We start from the raw sequence: 22,844 nt of genomic DNA on the forward strand, positions 1-22,844 counted from the left end.
GAATTTATGCTATGAACAAAATCAGCATTACAGAAACTGAAAGACAACACCAAAAGGCATTAAGAAATTTCTAAGGAAAGAGCCTTTCATTCATTTAAAGTGTACTTCTAAGCAGGGCATGTAATACACAGCTCACTTCCCCTTATGTGTTTTTCACTTTATAGCAGCACCCTCAGTTTGAAACTATTCTCCTGTGACACATTCCAGTATTTTCTCAAAAACAGCAAAGCCAACAAACAAATATTTAAGTACTTTTCACAATAAGATAATATACGTAGAATTCCATAAATTCTCCATCAATTGTGTTATCATCTATTTTGTGCAGCCATCCAACTATTGGTAAATAGGTATACAACACAAATCATTCACTTAACTGAATTTGAAGGATTCCCTCTGTAAAGATGACTGTAGCTTCTTTCCCCAACTCTTACAATGTATTTTGGTTTATATGTTTTACAAAATGCCATCAAATATACCAAGAAAGGGCTTGACATCATTGATTTCATCATCAAGAAGGTATCTAATGAAGATGAAGCAAACAAAAACATTTAGTACATCAAAACCTATGTAATCAGGAACACTATACAAAGAATAGTCAAGAAATTTAAAGTATTTCCTTTCTAAAAAACTAAGTTAATTGCTTCTATTACTATGAAAATTCATCTTTATAAAATTAAGGTTATATATGAACACATTGCCTAAAACTCTGTGTTCCATGAGGAACTAAGCATTGGAACACTGAGGCAACAGAAGAACACAACTTTTTATTACCTGGGATCTGCTTCTGTGAAAATAAAGAAATCCTCTTTCCTAGTGAATTTAGAAGAGTCTGGGATCTTTTTTGAGATGGAAGAACATTGTGCAGTTTTCAGCTCTTGTGAAAGATTTGAACAGTTTTTCTCTTGAAAACTGAACTGCAATGTAAATGGTGAAAAGTGTATCTGGTCACAATAACAATCCGAAAGAGAAACTGCTAGACTGTCATAATATGTAGTACAGATATTTATATTGATATTGTATTTTACAAGGTCCAAGCACATTATAAATCTAATTATATATTGCATAACTTGCAGAATCACAATCAAATTGAGTTTTGAAGTCATGCTATATGAAGTAAATTCAGGTCCTAGTTTTTTGTATCATGAATATCACACTGAACACAGCATGCATGCATATCTGGACAACACAAAGGTTCAGAAAATCATTATGTCCAAGCTGACTCAGAAGTCAGCTGTGGTAAATATATTCATACCTAGGAAATTATAGGAAATTCTCTTGCAAAAAGTATTTTTACTCACCATATTTATATTTCCATGCTGTGCAGATAAATTCACTTTTGATGGGCTATTAACCACAGAAACAATGGAGTTCTGAACACTGGTCTCATCTTGTAATATGCATGAACTGAAAATACCAATTGAATAATATAAGTATTTTTACAGAAGTGCAAAATTATTTACTTTTCAATTCAGGATTTTCTATTTATTTCCCTTTACACTTAAGGGGGGGGGGAAGAATAAAAAATCATTCAACAATTCCTGCCTTTTAAAAGCTGAAATTTCAGTTTTATGAGTGAACTTCCTTCTCTACATTTAATTATAAAGCTACATGTGAAATACAAACAATATTTTTAACTAAATAAAATTGTAATAAATTATATAATGCTTACTCTTCTGAAATGTCATTTGTGGCTTTGCTTCTTACATACTGGCCAAGCGGTTCACACTCATCTGGAATTTAAAGGCAGATATTTACATGTTCCATGTAAGAATTAAAGTTTAGAAACAGAGTCACAAACCAGCTGAAACCCCTTGTAATAGCTTAAATAATATGATAAATAATAGGTTGAAAATTATACAAATGTCTTAACACTTAAAATATTTCTTCTGTGGGTTTTGAGCTAATGCAAAGATAGCAGAGATAAGTAGTCAAATAAAATAACAACTATGCAGTTGCAGGCCATCCAAAAGATACTTCATTATTACTTTCTCAACTCTCCCTTATGTATTACATTTGTCTCAATATAGGTGACATTGAAGGGAGAATAACAAATCTGGTGGTAAAGTCAACTAACCAAAAAAATTCAGGTAGTTGTCTTCACTGTGTACTGTAATAAATTATTCTCAAATAATAGCCTGTAAAGTAATTTCTACATAGGAAACAAAGAATTTTGTTAACCATACCTAAATCTCTACTGTCAAAATTGCTAGCAAATACTAATTTCTCATCATCGATATCATCCCAAACATCATCCTGCAGTTCAAAGTCCACATCAAAAGCATCTGCAAAACAAAATCTGCTTTTATCTGCATCCATCAGGTTACACATTAAAGATTTAAACTTTTTTTTTATGCCATTGTCTCAGCTTTTCTCACACTCAAACACTGAATGTTCCTAAGGGAAAGCTTTAATATATTTGTAATGGACAAGTACAACAAAACCTGTCTGGTTTATGACCACTTGCTCAACCTATTGAAAGGAAGATTGTAATATATGCAACTTTTCTCAGCATTGTTTTGAGAAAAGTCACCCTCAGTGTATATTCTAGGAAAACCACTGCTACATCATTCTTTGCCTTTGTCAGAAGCATTGCTTGATTCCAAACTTAGTACTTTTAATTCAGTCCTTTCTTCTCTCCAGTTTTCAACACACTGAATGCTCTCTTCCTCCACACAGATCTAATGCCTAAGAAGAACCATGACAAACACATTTTCAAGCACTGTTGTTAAAATTCTTAATTAAAATGTGAGTTAATGTTTTAAAATACTTTTTTTTCTGTTGCAAAAATGACTTTCCTATTTTCCTTTAACTCTTTCCCTTTTGTTTGTTGTGTTATTTCTTTTCATCACCAGTGCTGTTCTCTCTGCTATTTTTTTCATCTTTCTTTTGCCAAACTACCCTCCAGCATCAGACAGTGCTGGAAACTTGATTAAGTTACCATGGCCCTAATATGCCTAAAACAATCCTGATCCATGTCTCCCTTTCAACAGAGGGGGAGCAGGACAGGCTTATATCAGAAATCCTGTTCCAGAGACATGGGCAACACCAGGAAGGGACTGCCACTGTCATTTTGGATGTGCACAGTCAGCACAGTGCATTACTGCAGTTACGCAGACTTTAAATTATGTATTTAGGTTACTACAATTTCACTGTATATTGTTAATTACCTTTCTCAACTACTTACTTTTTTTTTTTTTCATGAAATGGAAAGACAGTGCATTACAGATGCAGTTAACTCTATAAAAATCATATGAACTGATGCCTTTATTAGAACTATTTTCTGGCCAAGGTTGGCTTTTCTGCTGCTATTCAACGGAGAAGGTTTTTAGTCAGCAATATCTTCTACATCCCCTTGATCCTGTATGATTTGCCTCAAGATGTTCTCGAGCACAGACTATAACTATACTGGGATATCCATCAGTCTTCTCATGACTTTATTCTTTTAACACAATTATATGATACATTAACACCCTGCTGTCTCCCCCCAGCAAACCATGATACACCTATGCAACAGTCTTCCATCTTAAGACTAGAGAACAACTATAGCAGGTAAATTAGTATTGCAAAAAAATATGAAGCATTAAAGAAATAGGATTACAATCCCATCATCAAAATATTAAGCAAAAATGAAATTACAGAACCATAGAATGGCATCCCTTCCACATTCCCTCCAGTGTGTTGACTGTACCACACAGCTTGGTGTTGTCGTAAAACTTGCTGAGGGTACACTCAATCCCATTGTCCTTGTTGACAAGGATGTTAAAATTACGCAGTATAGCTGCCAACACTCAAAGCAGTATGGACTAAAAAAACGTTTCCATTAATTTCAGCATAGTGTTTCTTATATGTCTGAGTATGACTTAAACATTGGAACTGCTATTCAATAGCCAAATTAATCAGAGCCTCATTCACATTGATCTGCTGTCACCAAATACAAAGGCAAAAGGCATGCAGTGAGAACATCATAGTTATATACTGATAATGAAGACAAATCATTTAACACCATGTGTAAGAAGATTTGTGGCATTTCCAGTGGAGAAGAAATAGAAATTTTTTTTCCAGATTAGGATGTTTTACTAATTATGAACTCAGTTACTGAATGGTCACATTTTGTCAACTACGAAACAAAAGCTCATTCTTTACTAACTTCTTCCAGCAGAAAGGGAAAAGAAGAAAATATATACATATAGTGGTAAAATACTTCTTGTATTACAAGTAGCTTCAGTGGAAATGTATTACAGTCATACCTTTCAGGAAGTATTATAGATTTAGAACTTCATGTATTAGATCTAGTCATTACTGTTTTATTTAAAGGTACATTTAGACACTTAGATACACGTTAGAAATTCTTAGCAGTACGAGAAAGAAACCCAATTAAGACCACTATATCTCCCCTATACATTCAGTGTTCTATAATGTTATACTGGTTGTCGTAGTGATTTCAGCAAGTTTGAATTTACAAATACATTCCAATCAAAACAGTAAAAAATCATAATTTCAAACATTGGCAATAACTTACTACTTTTCCCATAGTTCCAGGATTGCAGTTGTTTCTGAGATCCCCCTAAGCTATTACCTGCCTGGTCCACCGAAGGTAATGAAGACGACTGTCCATTGCTAGACCTATTAAAATAAAAGGAAGAAATCACTGACATGCCAGTAAAACAGTAGCAGAAAATTGCAAAATAGTTTTAGTCAGAAAACAGGTTTTAGTTGTTACAACTTAATATTATCTAAAATAAGGCAGTTTTCTTTTGTTACTTATATTAATCAGTACCTCAGCAATGCCGGCAGTGAAGATTTCGGTGTAAAAACATACTGCTTGAGATCCACAGTTTGAGTTTGATTTAACATCTGCATCTAAAGAAAGCAGATTATTGTAACTGATAAGATGTATTGAAAACCATTGGGTTTTAACAACTTTAATGACATCATTAATACTTTATGAAGTTAACATAATTTTTAAAGGTCATATGTAAAATCTGATGTTTGCTTATCTAACATAATCAGTTAAAAAGGTTTGAATTACTTGTGTCTAGTAGAGTTATCCAAGTACCATGGCAAAGTCAGACTGGTTATCACTAACTCTCAACTGTATTAGCTACAGGCTAAATCATTCTCTATTGCAAACAAACAAGCAAACAAAACTGAGGAGGAAATAAAACACTCCAATATCTCAAATGCCATTCTTGTTGCAGAAAGAACTAGTTTAGTACTTTCAAAGGGAAAAAGTGTAACCCATGAAACCCTTCAGAGGTTAAAAACTAACATGGTTGGTTTTTTCATAATAGGTGTATTTACCTGTCAATGCAAAAAGATCTCATTGTAGCGTTACTCTGATAAATACCACTGTTTATTTTCATTCAGGTCGTATTTAGCCCAAACCAGGTCAGAGTACAGTACCTTCCAGTGATGCCTCTGTACCTCACCCACCACAATCTATCAAATGCAATACAAATAAAACCAAAGAGTACATGTACAGAAGTGGATCATTTAAAGTACTGCAAACAGCAGCAGAACCTCTAAAAGATTCCTGGACATTTGGTACCTTTGTACTTCTTTGCTTTTTGCATTCCACACAGAAAAGGCAAACTTGAGTGTTCATACTTAGTTATAAAATTCTCTCTGCAAACAATACATAACAGATTAAAAGAAATCTATTCAATGGCTGACTGTATTCAAATGAACCTTTAACCGTTTTACTGGGGGTACACATGAAATTGAGTTCCTGCTCCTTAAATCAGCTAGGTACAAAGAAAACTTTGCATCTCCATTCATCTCAGACTTTGGAGGTACTCCAGTTTTACCTGGGAAGAAAAGGAATTAAAATAATCTATAATATTAATATAATATTAAAATAATTAAATTAAATCTTCAGATTAATTTAGAAGTGATAAATCCTAATTCTTCCCAGATCAATGGGAACTTTGCCACTAAGCTTAGTATGTTCTAATAAAAGATCTTAAAAGATATAACACACCAATATTTATATAAAAGTGTAACAGGCTTTGCATTGCTCTTTAATCAGATGCTGCATGTTCTGAAAGGTATTATTAATCATGCAGTTCCTATAAAAGTGTAAAAGACAAAACTTGTTATTCCTGCTTTTATGACTGCATGATAACAGCAGCTGAGGCCTAACTCTCTTGACAGATTGTCTCTGTTAATGTAGCTATTGCTATAAATTAAGCTATTCTAAATTATATTTGTCTAAAATTAACAGAAATAGTAGATTTAAGGAAACTCACAGCAGTCATGTCCACACACGTCTTTGTTTTTACAGCGGTGGTTGCATTCTCTGTTTCCATATTTCTTGTAAGTAATCTCTTGTTTAGATCTGCCTCCTAGATACATACAGAAATGCTCATTTTTTATTTCATATGTATTGTTGAGAGAGTACTTCAGGCAGTAAAAGATAGGCTAGAAGTAATCTGGGTCACTAGAATTTTGTTGCCTTCAACAAAACTTTGGGCTGCTCAAACAATATTAATATTAATCAGTGCTACTGAAAAACAGAGGCAGTACACATTCCCACATTCAAATGATAATATTAAATACCAAATACTTAATTCTTCTTATCTTCAAATTCATGAAAGAATTGCACTGCAGCACTTGACAAGTGGAAGCAGTGCCATTGTATTTCTGTTATACTTCTGAAAGAAACAGTGTGGGTAAAGATGTAGCTCTCTACTGAAAGCAAACCTCAATTTTCTGTTGAATTTGGTGTCAGCCGGATGTTATGATCTGACCATTTACCTGTATCTACTTTTGCTGCTGACAGACTCTGTGACGAGCCGTAACATGTATCAAGTGAAGACTTGGCCTGCAGGTTTTGATTTGTAACCACCTTACTTCCCCCTGGTTTTGGTGTTAAGTAAAAGGCTGTATATGCTTGCTGTATATCAAGGCCAACTTTAGAAAAAAAAAGACAAAAATATTTAAAATCACTATAAACTATTTCTAAACTACTGATTACTTTCAGTTTTCTAAAGAGTATAAATGTTATTAAAGGATCATGGAGATTTATTAAGGTAATGTACCATTAAAAGCACATATTATATGAATGGATTCTTTCTGATCAAGACTAAAAAACCCCAAACATTTTCAGAATTAAAGACACGGTTACCGGCCAAGTAACAAAATCAGTCCCTTTAACAGATTTTTTTTCTGTATTGTTTTAAAACTACATTTATCTATGGCTTTACACTGCCAATATAATGGTGATTGACACTGAGGGGGCCTGTGTTTAAATCTACACACTTTAAAGGACAAAATTTTCCACTGTAGAACTGTCTTGCTGTTAGAGTGAGGATGAATCCATATTTAATACTTTTTCTATCACAATGCAAAACCTAACCTTTCACAAAGACAGCTCCTCCCAGCAAAAATAACTTATCAAAATGGTAGGTTATCCCAACTGAAAGTTAATTCAACTTCAAGGCAAAGGGCAAAAGAGAATCCTAATCTGTATCAGAGTAAACTATCACCTCCCAGTAACAGTTTTGATATTTCCCAGTTCATTAATACACTAGGAAACAAAACAGATACGTAACTAGGACTGTTAGGTAATACTCATGTAATATAATTTTGTTTCCAGATCAGTTCATTTTATTGTAATTTTTGGCTTGATATAAAGTGTTTTAATCATTTATTCAAAATGTTATGCAGTTGTTTTTAAATTAAAAGTGTATCAACCAACCTACCATAATCAGAACTAATTAAATTTATACTAATTTCCTCTGATTTAAGAGCTCTTTTCACTTCAATTTTCTTTGTCCAATTGCCAGTTTTCAGCAGCACAGAATCCCTGTAATATATCAGTGAAGTTTTGTTAGGCATGGACAGTGAAAACATCATTGTATACTACGATGTCTGTAACCAAGGGAAAGAGCCTTTCTTTGGTCTTAGTTCTTGGATTTTGCTTGCTCAGTGGCCTAAAAATAACCTTCCAATAATATATGATCTGTGGTCATAAGAAAGCCAGGATCCTGCAGGTAAGTTTCAGTTCTGCCAAAAGTGCCAGACTTCAGCCAGAACTCATGTGAAAGTCACACAGTGGGAAAAGGTTTTGTTTCTCCTTTCCCATTTGCTCCAAGCATACCTTAAGCCAGCTGGAGAATTTAATTCCATCTCTGAGTGAAACAATTTTGACAATATGATATAATTAAAGAAATACAGCTATCAAGAGTAAGTAACAACTTGAGAAGGTGTTTTTTAAATAGGCTTATATTTATGGTTTATATTGACATGGAAATTTTTATAACTTCCATAAATGACTTCCATAATATGACATCAGTCTTGTACAGATACTTACACATACTCTGTACTGACAAGCACACTGGCATGTTTTGGAGGTTTTTGAATCTTGTGCAGCATTTTAAATGACAACAGTGACAAAAAAATGCTGTAGGATTAAGAGTGATTTTGTACCATTTATCATCAATACAAAGTATTGGAAAACTCACAAATCACAGTGAGGATTAAAAGCCAACAGCCTTAAAAGATGTGAGGCAAACCCCCTGATAATACATACATAATTTTCTGATTAAAAATGACTTGGTTGTCAGCATCTCCTATAACCAATGTAACATAGTGGAAGTCTGTCGCTGTTCTCTTTGTTTGTAGCTGCTCATAGTTTGTTAATCTGATGGTTACTAAGATTTCAGCCAATGTATCACTGTATTTTGGAAGCTAGGAAAAAATGATATAGAAGAAGACATAACTGCTAAAACATGCAAAGTAACATATGTGCTCTACCATAGATTTTTAACTGTTGATACAAACACAAACTTGACTCAAGCAATTTCAATTTATGGTACAATGTTCATTTGTTGTTCTGAGACACTGTTATACAGTACTAACTTGCCCATAGCTGAATATTCTAAATTTGATTAAGTATTGAGAGTAAAAGAGAGTCTACGTTAAGCCCTTAAAAAAATTCTCCTCTGTTCAATGCAAACAGAAAGATACAAGAAGAAAACCTAGGTGTGTTTTGACATCACAACATTTCTCTAAAAGATACTTTTAACTGTTAAATCTTCCTTCTGAGAATAACTTTAGAGATACTCCTCTGGTATTATGTCAAATGACAAACTAAAATAGAATTGATTGTTACAACAATAGGATTTCACACATTATTTTTTAACTTCAAGGATATGTTCATGAGACACTTCAAGGCTTTGTTTCAAATTCTGCATTTCAGAAAGGTAGCATGGCTTTGTGATCTGTCTAAAGACAAAATGAGTATCAGAACTGCAAAGCTCTTGATTGCACATAGAACTGCACCCTTCCTTTGAAAGGGTACCAGCTAGTTTAATGTAATCATTTAGTGTTTCTTTCTATTCCTAAATGTGACATTGAAAATAAACATCAGTTAATGCTTCTTCAGTAACTTTTATATGGATGCTTTCTCTGTCTCTAGGATTTGTTTATCATTAAGACAGAAGAGACCTCTCAGGCTTACATATAATGCTAGAATGTGGAACATACTGGTTCGCATCTGGAACATAAAATGCTATTAATGAGAGAGAGAGGCCAGTGTATTACATGGAATGTCTATTCCAAGGCTCTTCTTCAATATTTAAGAATTTGATTATACACGCTAAGGTGGACAGAGGCCTTAATATTATGTTATCTTCTATCAGCAGAGGCTCAAAACTTCTTTAAGTCAGTATTTCCTCTTTCATTTAATAATATCATGCTCTTTCATTTAATAATGTCAGCATAAAAATAAACTAAATAGAAAAGCATTTACCTGTTCAATGTCAAGTTCATATTTTGGCAGGTGCAAAACAGATTCTTTTATCTGGTTTCCAAAAGGAGGATGTCTGTTTAAAATCTGCAAAGATTTAATTTCATTTCTGATACATTCAGCTGATTAGAGATGCCAAGAGAAATGTAAATGCAAGGAATCAAAGTCACCAGAGTAGTTATACTATCAACAAAAGCCCTTATCACTCCTGGTTCTTTTCTGTCAGCAGTACCCAGAGTAGCAACAGAGCCAAAAGAAAATTCCAGTATTTTCCATGTTGCTACCACTGCTCTTCAGGTATCAGCCAATGAACTAGCCAATAACTTCAAAACCTGACTACTCAGGTTTTATATGAGGTGACTCTTTTATGTTGCCCTAGTTTTTATCAAAACAAAACAAATGACAGGAAAACTGCAGAAGGAGGCAGAAAAGAGAACTCAGATTCCTAAAGCCAATACAGAAAAACCCAAGTAAGATCGATTTCCTTTAGAAATCTGTTTTATCTTCCAGAACACTGGAAAAAGAGTTTCCTCAGAAAAGAAGCCAAAAGCTAAAGAGCTTGTCCTGGGGTCTAACTTCCGTAAAATAAAAAGTGCTTTATAGATGATTGAGAAGAACTTTGTTTTATGACTATCTTTAACTAAAACTAGCAATAATGGAAATTCAGGATTCTCAATTAACATACATGAAGAAAAACTTTAAATATGTATTCCCTTTCTAACACTTGTAAAAGGGAAATGCATATTGTCTTTTGTTTCAAACCATATAATGATGAAATTCTACAGATTTAAGCAACTGTTTTCCAAACCTAGCCAAATCAGTGAAATCTTTCACATTTAATTTGCTAGAATAAAACATCTTACGTATTTTCAAGGAAAAACAGCAGTAGCCACATAAGTTTCTAATTCACCAGTATAAGCAAATTCAAGGCCAGGCTGGACATGGTTCTGGCAACCTTATCTAGTTGAAGATGTCCCTGGTCACAGCAGGGGGATTGGACTAGATGAGCTTTGAAGGTCCCTTCCAACCCAAACTAGTCTATAAGTCTATTATTCTAAACCACTCAATTTTGCTAAGAATCATATAGTAGATATATATTAACCATACCACTTTTACTGGTAACAGTATTAATACTCATTATTTTCCTTATACTTATTTGCATAAAAAATAATCAATTACCAATTCAAGTTCCCTTGCATTTGTTTCTTCTATTTTTTTAAATGATGTCAGCCCAGCATTTACCATAGCGTTTGCAAGTGATACACCTGGGAAAAATGGAAGTTTTATGCTGTTAAATGACAATCACTAACCTCAAATTGTTCTCAACAGCTTCATTATAGCAGGAAAAACCAAAGCAGAAATCACTTAATAGTATGTTTGTCCCAACTTTTTGCCCAGTAAATCACTAAACTTTTTTCCAGTTGATTGCTTTTAGTATCATTTCTCTTATCCATTAGTAAAAATAAATGCAATATAAATCAAACATGAAAACATTCAGTATTTCAACACTGACAACTTTAAGATACGTTTTCTAGAATAAACCAGATTTTAGATCACTTTCTGCAAGAGCCAGGAAACATGTTCTACATAGATATGATGGAAAAAAAACACATCACACAACATTGTCTCAGAATATTTTTCCTACCTAAGGAATTATTTACCTATGTTAAAGTCATAAAGGATCTCAATCATAAAGTCATAAGGATCTCAATGTTTTTGAGCAAGCTAATAATAAAATACACTAATAAACTTATAATCTTTTAGGAGTCTTTGCAGATATAGCAAAAATTTTTCCTCTGGCATATCTGCTACAAAAGTGAACTGGCAGAGAATTCCATACAATCTTCTTCCTCTTTCCATGATTCCCAGTTCTTTTAAACTTCCAGTGAAATTTAAAGTCATCACAGCATAGAAGAAGGCATTTCCCTAACCTAACACTACAGCCTTCTACAATAGCTACAATAATTTTAGATAAAAGAATGAGTATGCGGATTCTTCACATGTAATTCTGTAGGAACAGTAAAAGAGATCTGAAAAATTAATTGGGAAACCTCTCAAAAGACCTTTAAGTTGCTTCTTGGAAGACATTACTGCAATCTTACAAGGAAAGACTCATTTCAACTCAAGAATGTAACAATTTGAGAAACAGAAGACCTTTTGTCTCTCATATATATTTGAATACATTTTGGGTCTGACTGAGGGAAAGCATCTTCTACCACCTCCCCTCTCCTTTGCCAAAGCTCTGCAAACAGTCCAAAGAGTCTCAGCTACTGCAGCTACTTCAGTTAAAGCTGTTGCCTTGGTTCTTTATAAATGAAGTTGAATACTACTAGTTCTTTTGTCATAATTCCTAAAATGGCAGAAGGGTTTTGCCAGTGAAGAGAATAAGAAACACAACAAGACTTGCTTTTTGTCCTTTATTTCTGAGCAAGAAAAAAAAGAGGTGGAAATCAAACTGAGTAAGTAGTAAAGGTGATAAAATCCTGTATGGCAAGTGACTGTTACCCTGTCTGTCAGAACAAACAAACAGAAATCAAGCATAGCAAACAAGAGGGAGTATCATTACTGGACAAAACTAACAGCAGTAAGAATTCAGCTGAACCCTCAACCTCAGTAAGGTCAAATCTCAGTTAAAGAACAGTCACTCCTATAAAAGAAATACAGGTTACTAATGTTTTTTTAAGATTAAAAACCCCATATTGAGATAAGAGTTTAGAAATCAAGAATTTCTGAATATGCTAAATGTTCTCAATAAATTTCTGTGTGCTCTAGCAGTTAACTTCATAACGACATAGAATAGGCTTAGCAGCCATAGCATAAGAGAAGTCAAGAATCAGACATACTAATGTAGGCATCAATTCAATATTCAGGAGAAGAGAGTGAACTTTCAGCAGTGGCTCACAAGAAGCCTGTGAGCAGAACAAATGGAACTCTGAAAGTCAGCAGTTCTTCGTAACATACGCTGGAGAGCAATGATAGCAAAAAAAACCAAAACAGTACAGATGTGTATGTATAGCACTGCTATTATTAAGAAAAAGAAACTGTCTTTATTCTATTCAATATAGTGTACAGGAAAGGATTTGACTATACTGTAAGTGCTATGTTTGTTCCACTGATCCTAACCCCCAGAAATGCTGAACATGAGGCAGACCCTCCAGATGACCATGTGCACATCAGCACAGATCGAGAAGTGATGGAAATGGGTTCCTACCATGCTGTACCGTGCTGCACACAAGCTAACAAGCCCTGTCCAGTCCTTTGAATCCACATAAATGAAGCTATATAGCTTCTGCACCTGGGCTGGCAAGGCTGTAATGTACTGTGCAATGTGGATCTTCTGGTTTAGCTATTCTCTAATTTGCAGATCTCTGTACTGTGCTCTTCTGTACAGAACATGTGTCTTCAAAGAAGAAATATACAGAACACTGCAGTGAATTCTAAAAGCATGAAATTATAAGATCAGACATAAGTCGGGAAGCTATACTATTACCTCAAACAAGTATAACTACATTTTTGTAACACAGAGCACTCCAAAATTTCCGAACTCCTTCACAAATAATTATGACAAGTTTCTACTTCCAGCCAGAAGTTCATCTATTAACTGAATAGAGTGATAGGAAGAAACTTGTGATCCTCATGTGTGTAAGAACCTCATCCACAGTAAACTATTTCTATTTCATGATTCCTATCCAGGTCAAAATAAATTAAAAGGCTTTCATGCATATGTGTTACAGGACCTATAGTGAAAGCTGTTTGGAAAGAAAGGCATAACTTAGAGATATGCAATCACACAAATGTGGACTATGCCCAAGATACTGAGATGAACATTCAGAAAGAAGAACAACTCTGAAATACTTTGAAAGCCTGGAAGATTACTGAATGCATTACTTTTTACGACAGACTATTCCGACAACCGTGGTACTCAACTGTGGAAAGTAAGTAGTAAGGAGACTCGTTTAATTATGTACGCAGACAACTCAAAAATTAGCAGGCTAATTCTGAGTCTTGATTTTCTATTGCATTCACCCTTATAATATGTGACTACTACCTACCAATTTTTTCCAGTTGTTTAGACACATGAAGTGAATTTTCCCAAAGTCTGCATCTGAAACACTTCGCTAAAATCAAAGAGTTTAATAAAGCAGAAAAGTTGTCCTTACATGATGCCAGAAAGTCAGTTAACCCTGTAAAAATAAGATTGACTAGTATTAATCAATATGTAGCTTATTATTATATGTACCAAAAAAGATTTAAATTTCACCATACATCTAGTGACTCTTAAGCCATTTCTAAATATTCTGCCAGTATCTTGTGTCAAAGTAAAGTCTTGAATAGGAATGCATCCGAGCTGAGCCTGAATAAGACTGGAAAAAAAAAAAAGACTGTTTTGGTATATAAGCCATACTGTAAGCAAAGTATAACAACTAAAACTTTCTACTGAAAACAATTCAGAATAGAAATAATGAAATGCAAATGATGCAAATTTCAGCATCTAAAATGACAGCTTTTCAATGGAAAGTAACAAAACAATATCATATTTACCAGTTTATTTTCATTTCTCTTGTTTTTATCTTCCCCTCCATTGGAAACCTATGAATGAAAATAAACAGATTTTCTGCTCTTCCTTTTATTTATTACTAAAAAGAGACTTTCCTTTTTCAAAGTACTTATTTTTTATACCTGATAGTTATTTTGTCCTTGTCTTTATTCAATGTGTTCAGTATTTTCTTTTCATTAGTTCTTAACTTGACATCCAGAAATTCTGTGCAGTTGGAGATCATTGTAATCTGTAACAATTTAATTTTTTTATTCATTCTTTTTCTTTGTCATTTTTTCTACCACTTCTTCCAATTACCTTCTTTTTAAAAATAAAAAGCTTTTAAAAAAAACATTATTGTCTCAACCCTATACAATGGAAAGAAGTTCAGTTGATTCTTTCTGATACTGACCAACTTCATCTTCCTATAAAGGCTATTAAATCGGAAGACTTCTTCAGTTTTAGATTACTATCCCACTTGAAGTTATCCAGAATCAACCACACAGCTAACACATCATGACGTATAAAGGCAACTATAGGTAATTTTTGCTGTCTTATGTATTTCAGTTTACTTTCTTCATACTTTTGTAACAAAACAGTCTCCCTAGGAGAAAAGGCATTCCATTTTTTCATGACCAATCTGTTCTGCCATAGTATTTGCATGAAAACAACATGTCTTTTGTGACTTAACAGTGGCAATAACAACCTCTTATTTGAGAGAGGAAAGTTATTTAAACCAGAAAGACAGCAACATTCCTTTAAAAGCAAAATGTGCTCTCCATGCAGCTTGTTTTGGCACTAAAATGTAACTACTAAGCCACAATACAATACAGTGACACATAAACAGAACAGCTTCAGCAACTTTTATCTTCATAAGCAAGGTAAATGAGGGTAGAAAGAATTTGAAAGCAAAAGATCTCAAAGAGTAGAAAGTCTCAAAAATACTCCATAAGGAATTTATTTAGATGTAGTCTCTGAAACTTTACATAGACAAAGCATGAGCTGTTTAAATTAAAACTTCTGCTTATCTTTGAATCCACTTAAAATCAATTGATCATATGTAAATTGTCTTAGAAAAGTTAAATTACCAATTCATTTAAAGTCTCTGTTCCCTTAATTGTGAAAAATTGTTTCACTGTATCAAATGCAATATAATACCACGCCATTAATCTTCCAGTCTCTGTAAAAGAAGAACATACCTTAAAAAATAAACATGCCAAATGTTTTTCATGTATTTTTAAAATCACAAAATCAAAGTGATTTTCTTATTAGAGGGGTCTATGACATTTACCACCACTGACTCAGTATATTATTGCCCCCAGCTGCCTGATGGACATTACTGACCCCATCACAGAGTGGCAGAAAGAAACATATGCCAGGTACAGTTTTCTCCGATGAAGATGAATTCACGCTAATATATCAGAATGTGACCTGTGGTTGCTGTGAAGCCAGCCACCTCTAGCAGAGGACTGTAGAGAAGAGCAGGTATTGATAAAACCCATCCTTCATTGCATTGTGTCACATTCAACTATTCTGTGATAATTTTCTGTAATTTTCTCCTAATCTGCAGCAAATTTTCCAGCAACAAGAGATCTGTTCCTGGATAAACATTAAGAGAATGAACTTCCATGATTTGCTAAAGAAACTTGTTCATATATTCTAGTCAAACAATCTCTCAGATTCTACTCTCTCCTACATTTCTGTACTTCTATTAATGGGTCCTATTAAGTTGTGACCTGTTGTAGTTCACTACAATCTCAACATCAATGCTGAAAATCAGTTTATTTTAAAAAGGTGTTACCTGTTGGTTTGAATTTATTTTCTTCATCCATCCTGATCAAATCAAAAGATGATAACTCATTTAAGTTCTTCAAACATAGCTCTACCAACAAATTGAAAATATATGTGGGTTTAGTATATGCAGAAAAACTATGTACAAACCAGAAATGTTATCAAATTGCATTGAATGCGTACCCAACTAATTCCATAGAACTCAGGTAAAGGTTTTGGAATATGAAACTGCTTCTGCTAAAGTTGGTTGTTAACTTCTGCCTAGGGAAAGCTCACTGAAAGATACTGATACAGGACAGCACAACTCTTTTTCAGGCAAAAATTATGTTCACACAATGTTCAAAATTTAAAAGTATGTTGGGAAAGCACTCAAAGTGATAGCAACCAGAAATCATTCACATTGCACGTGAAATGTATGAGAACATAACTACATACATTAATACAAAATACTTCATGTGTGCAGGGAAAAAGAGCTACTTTCTGCAAGAACTGTAAAAAGAGGTTTTTAAGATCAGAGTACTTCAAAGAAATATAATCCTCACCTACAAAGCATTTATAAGTGAAGCCTTCTACTCTAGCACTATATGTAGAGGTGATTTCAAGCCATGCCTTCTCACATAAAAGCTTATTTAGGAAGGAACATGCTTCATTAAGTGCCAAAACCAGAAGTGTTCTGATCAAAAAGACAGGACAGGGTAGAAAACAACTGAATGAACATAGGAACTAGGTAACTTTTCTTACTGAGAAGTAAGAAGTGGTAAATGCTCCATCCCTGGCAGTGTTCAAGGCCAGGTGACAGAGTTTTGGGCACCATGGTCTTGGGTAAGGTGTCCCTGCCCATGGCAGGGGGTTGGAACTAGATGATCTTAAGGTCCTTTCCAACCAAACCCATTCCATGATCCTATAATTCTAATTTTAAACTGGTTCTGAACAAGGTGAAGATGTTTGCATTTTATATCCTTTGTTATCAAGGCTAAATTTATGACAATGGGAAGATGCAAAAACGTTCTTTCAGAAACTGGCAAGTATGGTAACGGAAATTAGTGAAAGCAAATGAGATCCATCAAAGGAAAAGCAACCAAAATTTAAGTGTTCTGCTCCACACACATTTCTGAGTATATATATGGAGATGAGATAGGCAAAGGTGTTTTTTTCTCTACACAAGAAAAACCCTTCCACCAGTTAAAATGTACTGATAATGCTTTGAAAGTATTATAATAAAATCAATAACACAACATAGTGAATTACATTTGTTCTGTTAATGAATCTATTAAAATTAATGTAAATATAATATACATGGATGACCCTGCCCTAAAATGTAACATTTCACCCAAAAAAACTTTAAAGTCACTTACCTTGTAATTTTGCTTCAATTCCAATTTTATCCAATCCAGATGAAAAACCTTCAAGAAAAGACAAAAGGCTTTTTAACCTAATATAATAATATACTTCCTCCTTGATATCCTTACTCATCAAAACTGATTTACTGATTTTGGGGAGCCAGAAGAATATCTCAAATTGGTAGATTTTATTTATTATACTGGGAACAAGTCAAAAGCCTTACATAGCGTATCTAAGTATCAGCAAGTGACTGTTAGAGCAAATGTACACAGGTAAAAGCTGCAGATATTCCCCTATGTAAAATATTAGAGTCCTAAAAGTTGCAGAAATGTCAGAACTTCACATGTACAGTTTTCCTATTTTAGAATACAGGAAGCCATCTAAATCATAACATCCCTTCAAGCACTAGATGTACTGTGTGCCAGTCCCATCTATAAATCCTTACAAAAAATTGTCTCCAGCAAGTGCCCAATGACCTGAATGCAACAAAACCAGGACACTTCATAATCAGATGTAGAGCAAGTGACCAGGAACAAAGACATGGTCAGGGCTGGGGGCTAAGGGGCTGTTCTGGGCAAGACAAACTGAGGACATCAGCATTAAGGTTACTGATCTTTAATTTTAGAAAAACTATTAAAAATTAGACAGTTGGTTTTTGGGGTTTTTTTAGCAGCACATTATCTAATCAGCGCTGAAAAATACATTATGGCTCAATATTGCATTAATACATGGTAAAGTGTATTAAGTTCAAAAGAAATAGATCATTGAGAAGCTGTAAATGCCTTCTTCATAGTTTTTTAATGTTATACCATACTGAAACTCCTATTACTTCTATTAAAGCAGCTGAAACTGTTCCTAAAAAGTCACAAGCCATATTACACATCTTGTTTTTAAGCCCTTATGAAATAATAGTGCATAAAAACCTGAAAGAAACAACACGGATCTAACACATCATAGTGTCATAACTTAGACAAATTAAAAAAACAACCAACAAACCATAATGAGTTGGATTTTTTAAGGCTCTGATGTACAAGAATGTTGATCGTATCCACTGCAAAGCTACAGTGACATCCGTGAGAGTACGCAGCACTATTTCTGCATTCAAGTGCTCAACAAGATGCCTGTGCAAGCTAGTGAAAGAAAAGAGTAAAAGGTAAGTATATTTACCAATTAGTAGTACAAAAAGTGCCCAAAAGAAAACAAAACCCTCTCCAAATCACAACAGTTTTCTGGGTTTGTTTATTTTTGTTTTCCTGTCAACTGCTCACTTTAAGCAGTGAAGTCAACAGAACACTGTAAAGAATATGTAAATAATCAACAATGTAATTTGGTTATTATGGCTTAATGTCCAGCAAGCAAAAATAAAAACCCTGTCAACTGTAAAGTTCCACATTCTTTAGAAAATAAAGCTTTAAAAGTTCAAATACATTTAAAAGTCACAGCACAATGTTGGTATTTGAATATATTTGAAAATTTAAACCTTAGCAAAATTTCATGTTTAACCCTTTAAAGTCTTAACTTTCCTACATGTTTCTCTTGATACTCTGTTCATGTCAAGTGAATTCTGTAGCCTGGAATTTTCCAGACTCTATAATCTAAAAATTCAGAGACACGATCTTGGTTCAGTTCTTGCTTTTTGTATTTGGAACATGTACTATTTCAGTTTCTTCAGTTTTCCAGCAGAAATCTACAACTTTTTTGTTTAGTTGAAGATGTTCAAAAGATGTTTTTAGGTAATAAAATAGAGGCTGTTAATTTCTGTATAGCTTGGTTTGATTACTTTTCTTACATTACTTTCTACATATTCTGTAGAAACTATGAAACATTGCTACCATCTATACAGTCTTATAAAAAATGCTTACTTACCTGCTCTCTATTATATCAGCACCATTTAACATCTGCATATACTTTTCCCTTGTGCTCCAACGAGTCATAATAACTGCTGTAGCTGTAGTGTCAAACTGAAAAATAAGACCACAAACAAAACCTGCTCTTTAGCGCTTAGCAAAGAAATTTCAATTGAATATGCATCACACGTGTTGAAAACCTTAATACTGTTTTCTTAGAATCCTTGTTGAAATGGCTGTTGAATGCCAAGGTCTCTCTGACTTAAAGGTGAGTTACAGCTCCTGTGGGTAGCAAGCAGGACTCGGGATTCCAGCCCTTGGTGGCTGGCAGACACCAGCCCTTACGTGCTAATATACATATAACAGAAACATGTTGAGAAATACCACAAACGTGAACTGTTACTGACCTCCTTACAAGGTCCACAGCTTAGGAAAGGATTCCTGACCACAACCACAGAGAGAATAATTCTCTGACACAAATTTTTATTCATCATTTCCAGACATCAGAAAGTCTTGAATGAACAGTCAACCCTTTTATGGTAAATTTCTATAATCTTCATATCTACTCTCAAACCACCTCACATTATTTTGTTTTGTGAGGCGAAAAAAATACTGTTAGATTTGTTGGTTTTTTATACAAGAAGTTTCCTAACTTTGCATTTTTTTAAGATCAGATTAATATATGTACTACTGTACAGCAGATCTTGATAAATATTTCAGGTCTTGACTCAGGAAGTTGAAGTGCCTTAGGATTCCGAGTCACAACGTTAAAAACCTTACTGAATTTATTCTAGCAAAAAAACCCCAAACCCAATCAGTTAAGAAAGTGAGGAATATTGGCATTTCCATACTAGTTTAGATCATAGAATCATAGAATAGTTAAGGTTGGAAAAGACCTTAAGATCATCTAGTTCCAACGCCCCTGCCATGGGCAGGGACACCTCACACTAAACCGTGCCACCCAAGGCCTCATCCAACCTGGCCTTAAACACTGCCAAGGATGGAGCATTCACAACCCCCCTGGGCAACCCATTCCAGTGCCTCACCACCCTCTCAGTAAAGAATTTCTTCCTTATATCCAATCTAAACTTCCCCTGTTTCAGTTTGAACCCATTACCCCTTGTCCTGTCACTACAGTCCCTGATGAAGAGTCCCTCCCCAGCATCCTTGTAGGCCCCCTTCAGATACTGGAAGGCTGCTATGAGGTCTTCACACAGCCTTCTCTTCTCCAGGTTGAACAGCCCCAACTTTCTCAGCCTCTCTTCATAGGGGAGGTGCTCCAGTCCCCTGATCATCCACATGGCCCTCCTCTGGACTTGTTCCAACAGTTCCATGTCCTTTTTATGTTGAGGACACCAGAACTGCACACAATACTCCAAGGGAGGTCTCACGAGAGCAGAGTAGAGGGGCAGGATCACCTCCTTTGACCTGCTGGTCACGCTCCTTTTGATGCAGCTCAGGATACGGTTGGCTTTCTGGGCTGCGAGCACACACTGAAGCTGGCTCATGTTCATTTTTTCATTGACCAACACCCCCAAGTCCTTCTCTGCAGGGCTGCTCTGAATCTCTTCTCTGCCCAACCTGTAGCTGTGCCTGGGATTGCTCCGATCCAGGTGTAGGACCTTGCACTTGGCATGGTTAAACTTCAGAAGCTTGCAATCAGCCCACCTCACAAGCATGTCGAGGTCCCTCTGGATGGCATCCCTTCCCTCCAGTGTATCAACTGAACCACACAGCTTGGTGTCATCGACAAACTTGCTGAGGGTGCACTCAATCCCACTGTCCATGCCACCGACAAAGATGTTGAACAAGACCGGTCCCAACACTGATCCCTGAGGGACACCACTCGTTACCAGTCTCCAGCCGGACATCGAGCCATTGACCACAACTCTTTGCATGCAGCCATCCAGCCAGTTCTTTATCCACCGAGTGGTCCACCCATCAAATTGATGTCTCTCCAATTTAGAGACAAGGATGTTGTGTGGGACAGTGTCGAACGCTTTGCACAAGTCCAGGTAGATGACATCAACAGCTCTGCCCCTGTCCATCAGTTCCGTAGCCTCATCATAGAAGGCCACCAAGTTGGTCAGGCAGGATTCCCCCTTAGTGAAGCCATGCTGGCTGTCACCAAGCACCTTGTTGTTTTCCATGTGCCTCTAGCATGCCTTCCAGGAGAATCTGCTCCAAGATTTTGCCAGGCACAGAGGTGAGACTGACTGGTCTGTAATTCCCCGGGTCATCCATTTTCCCCTTCTTGAAAATGGGGGTTATATTTACTTCACCTGACTGCCATGATTTTTCATGGAACTTCATGAAAATTTCATTTGCCAGCTCCTTCAGGACCCGTGGATGGATGTCGTCAGGTCCTATGGACTTGCGTATATTTAGGTTTTTAAGATGGTCTCGAATCAGATCCTCTCCTACAGTGGGCCCAGGGTCTTCATCCTTACAGTCCCTGCGTCCACCTTCCAAGACTTGGGTGGTGCGGTCAGAGCCTTTGCCAGTGAAGACTGAGGCAAAGAAGTCATTAAGAACCTCAGCCTTCTCCAAATCCAGGGTAGCCAGTTCTCCCGATATTTTCCGGAGGGGGCCTACGTTGTCCCTAGTCTGTCTTTTATTCACTACATACCTATAGAATCCCTTCCTGCTATCCTTAACATCCCTAGCCTAGTTTAATTCTAACTGGGCCTTAGCTTTCCTAACCTGGTCCCTAGCTTCCCAGACAACATCCCTGTATTCTTCCCAGGCCACCTGTCCCTACTTCCACTTTCTATAAGCCTCTTTTTTCCTTTGAATTTTCCTGAGCAGCTCCTTATCCACCCAAGGAGGTCTCCTGGCCCTCCTGCTGCACTTCCTTCTAGTTGGGATGCAACACTCCTGAGCTTGTAGCAGGTGATCCTTGAATAACAACCAACAGTCTTGGGCCCCCCTGCCCTCTAGGGCTATATCCCATGGAACCTTACTAAGCAGGTTCCTGAAGAGGCCAAAGTCTGCTCTCTTGAAGTTCAGGGTAGTGAGCTTGCTGCACTCTCTTCTCACTGTCCTGAGGATCTCGAATTCGACCATCTCGTGATCGCTGCAGCCAAGGCTGCCCTGGAGCGTCACATTTCCAACAAGCCCTTCCCTGTTGGTGAGCACGAGGTCAAGCATGGCACCTCTCCTTGTCAGCTCCTCTATTACTTGCAGAAGGAAGTTGTCTTCCACACAATCGAGGAACCTCCTGGATTGCTTGTGTTGGGCCGTACCATCGCTCCAACAGATATCAGGGTGGTTGAAGTCCCCCATGAGAACAAGGGCTTGCGAGCGTGAGGCTTTTCCTATCTGTCTGTACAGCGCTTCATCCACAGATTCCTCTTGATCAGGTGGTCTGTAACAGATCCCCACAGTAATGTCTCCCATTGCTGTTCTCCCTTTAACCCTGACCCACAAACTCTGTCGACTGCTCACCCGTCCCCAAACAGGGTTCCCTACTCAGATCTTAGGTCCAGATAATATATTGTTGTGTCATGTACACAACATACCACAGTGGCTAACATACGCAGCCTATCTCCTAACTATCTCCTGTATTAGGCTTTAT

At 35.9% G+C, this 22,844-nt stretch overlaps 1 protein-coding gene across 1 annotated transcript in view; it reads right to left on the minus strand.

The window, feature by feature from the left end:
• Positions 1-453: 453 nt before the first annotated feature.
• The window catches only part of HFM1 (helicase for meiosis 1), a gene marked incomplete at both ends in the record, with an annotated part of 39,929 nt that continues 17,538 nt past the window's right edge, over positions 454-22,844 (minus strand). The window contains 23 exon segments of the mRNA XM_080624044.1: positions 454-520; positions 772-914; positions 1,299-1,404; positions 1,670-1,730; positions 2,184-2,282; positions 4,520-4,623; positions 4,778-4,860; positions 5,689-5,807; positions 6,249-6,344; positions 6,757-6,912; positions 7,704-7,807; positions 8,534-8,691; positions 9,755-9,838; positions 10,931-11,016; positions 13,804-13,935; positions 14,018-14,115; positions 14,294-14,341; positions 14,432-14,538; positions 15,377-15,468; positions 16,090-16,170; positions 17,435-17,482; positions 18,417-18,550; positions 19,287-19,381. Of these exon segments, the coding sequence (XP_080480170.1) occupies positions 454-520; positions 772-914; positions 1,299-1,404; positions 1,670-1,730; positions 2,184-2,282; positions 4,520-4,623; positions 4,778-4,860; positions 5,689-5,807; positions 6,249-6,344; positions 6,757-6,912; positions 7,704-7,807; positions 8,534-8,691; positions 9,755-9,838; positions 10,931-11,016; positions 13,804-13,935; positions 14,018-14,115; positions 14,294-14,341; positions 14,432-14,538; positions 15,377-15,468; positions 16,090-16,170; positions 17,435-17,482; positions 18,417-18,550; positions 19,287-19,381 (2,301 nt within the window).

The sequence above is a fragment of the Psittacula echo genome (assembly GCF_963264785.1).
Source record: "Psittacula echo genome assembly, chromosome: 7".
In the NCBI taxonomy this organism is placed as follows: Eukaryota; Metazoa; Chordata; class Aves; order Psittaciformes; family Psittacidae; genus Psittacula; species Psittacula echo.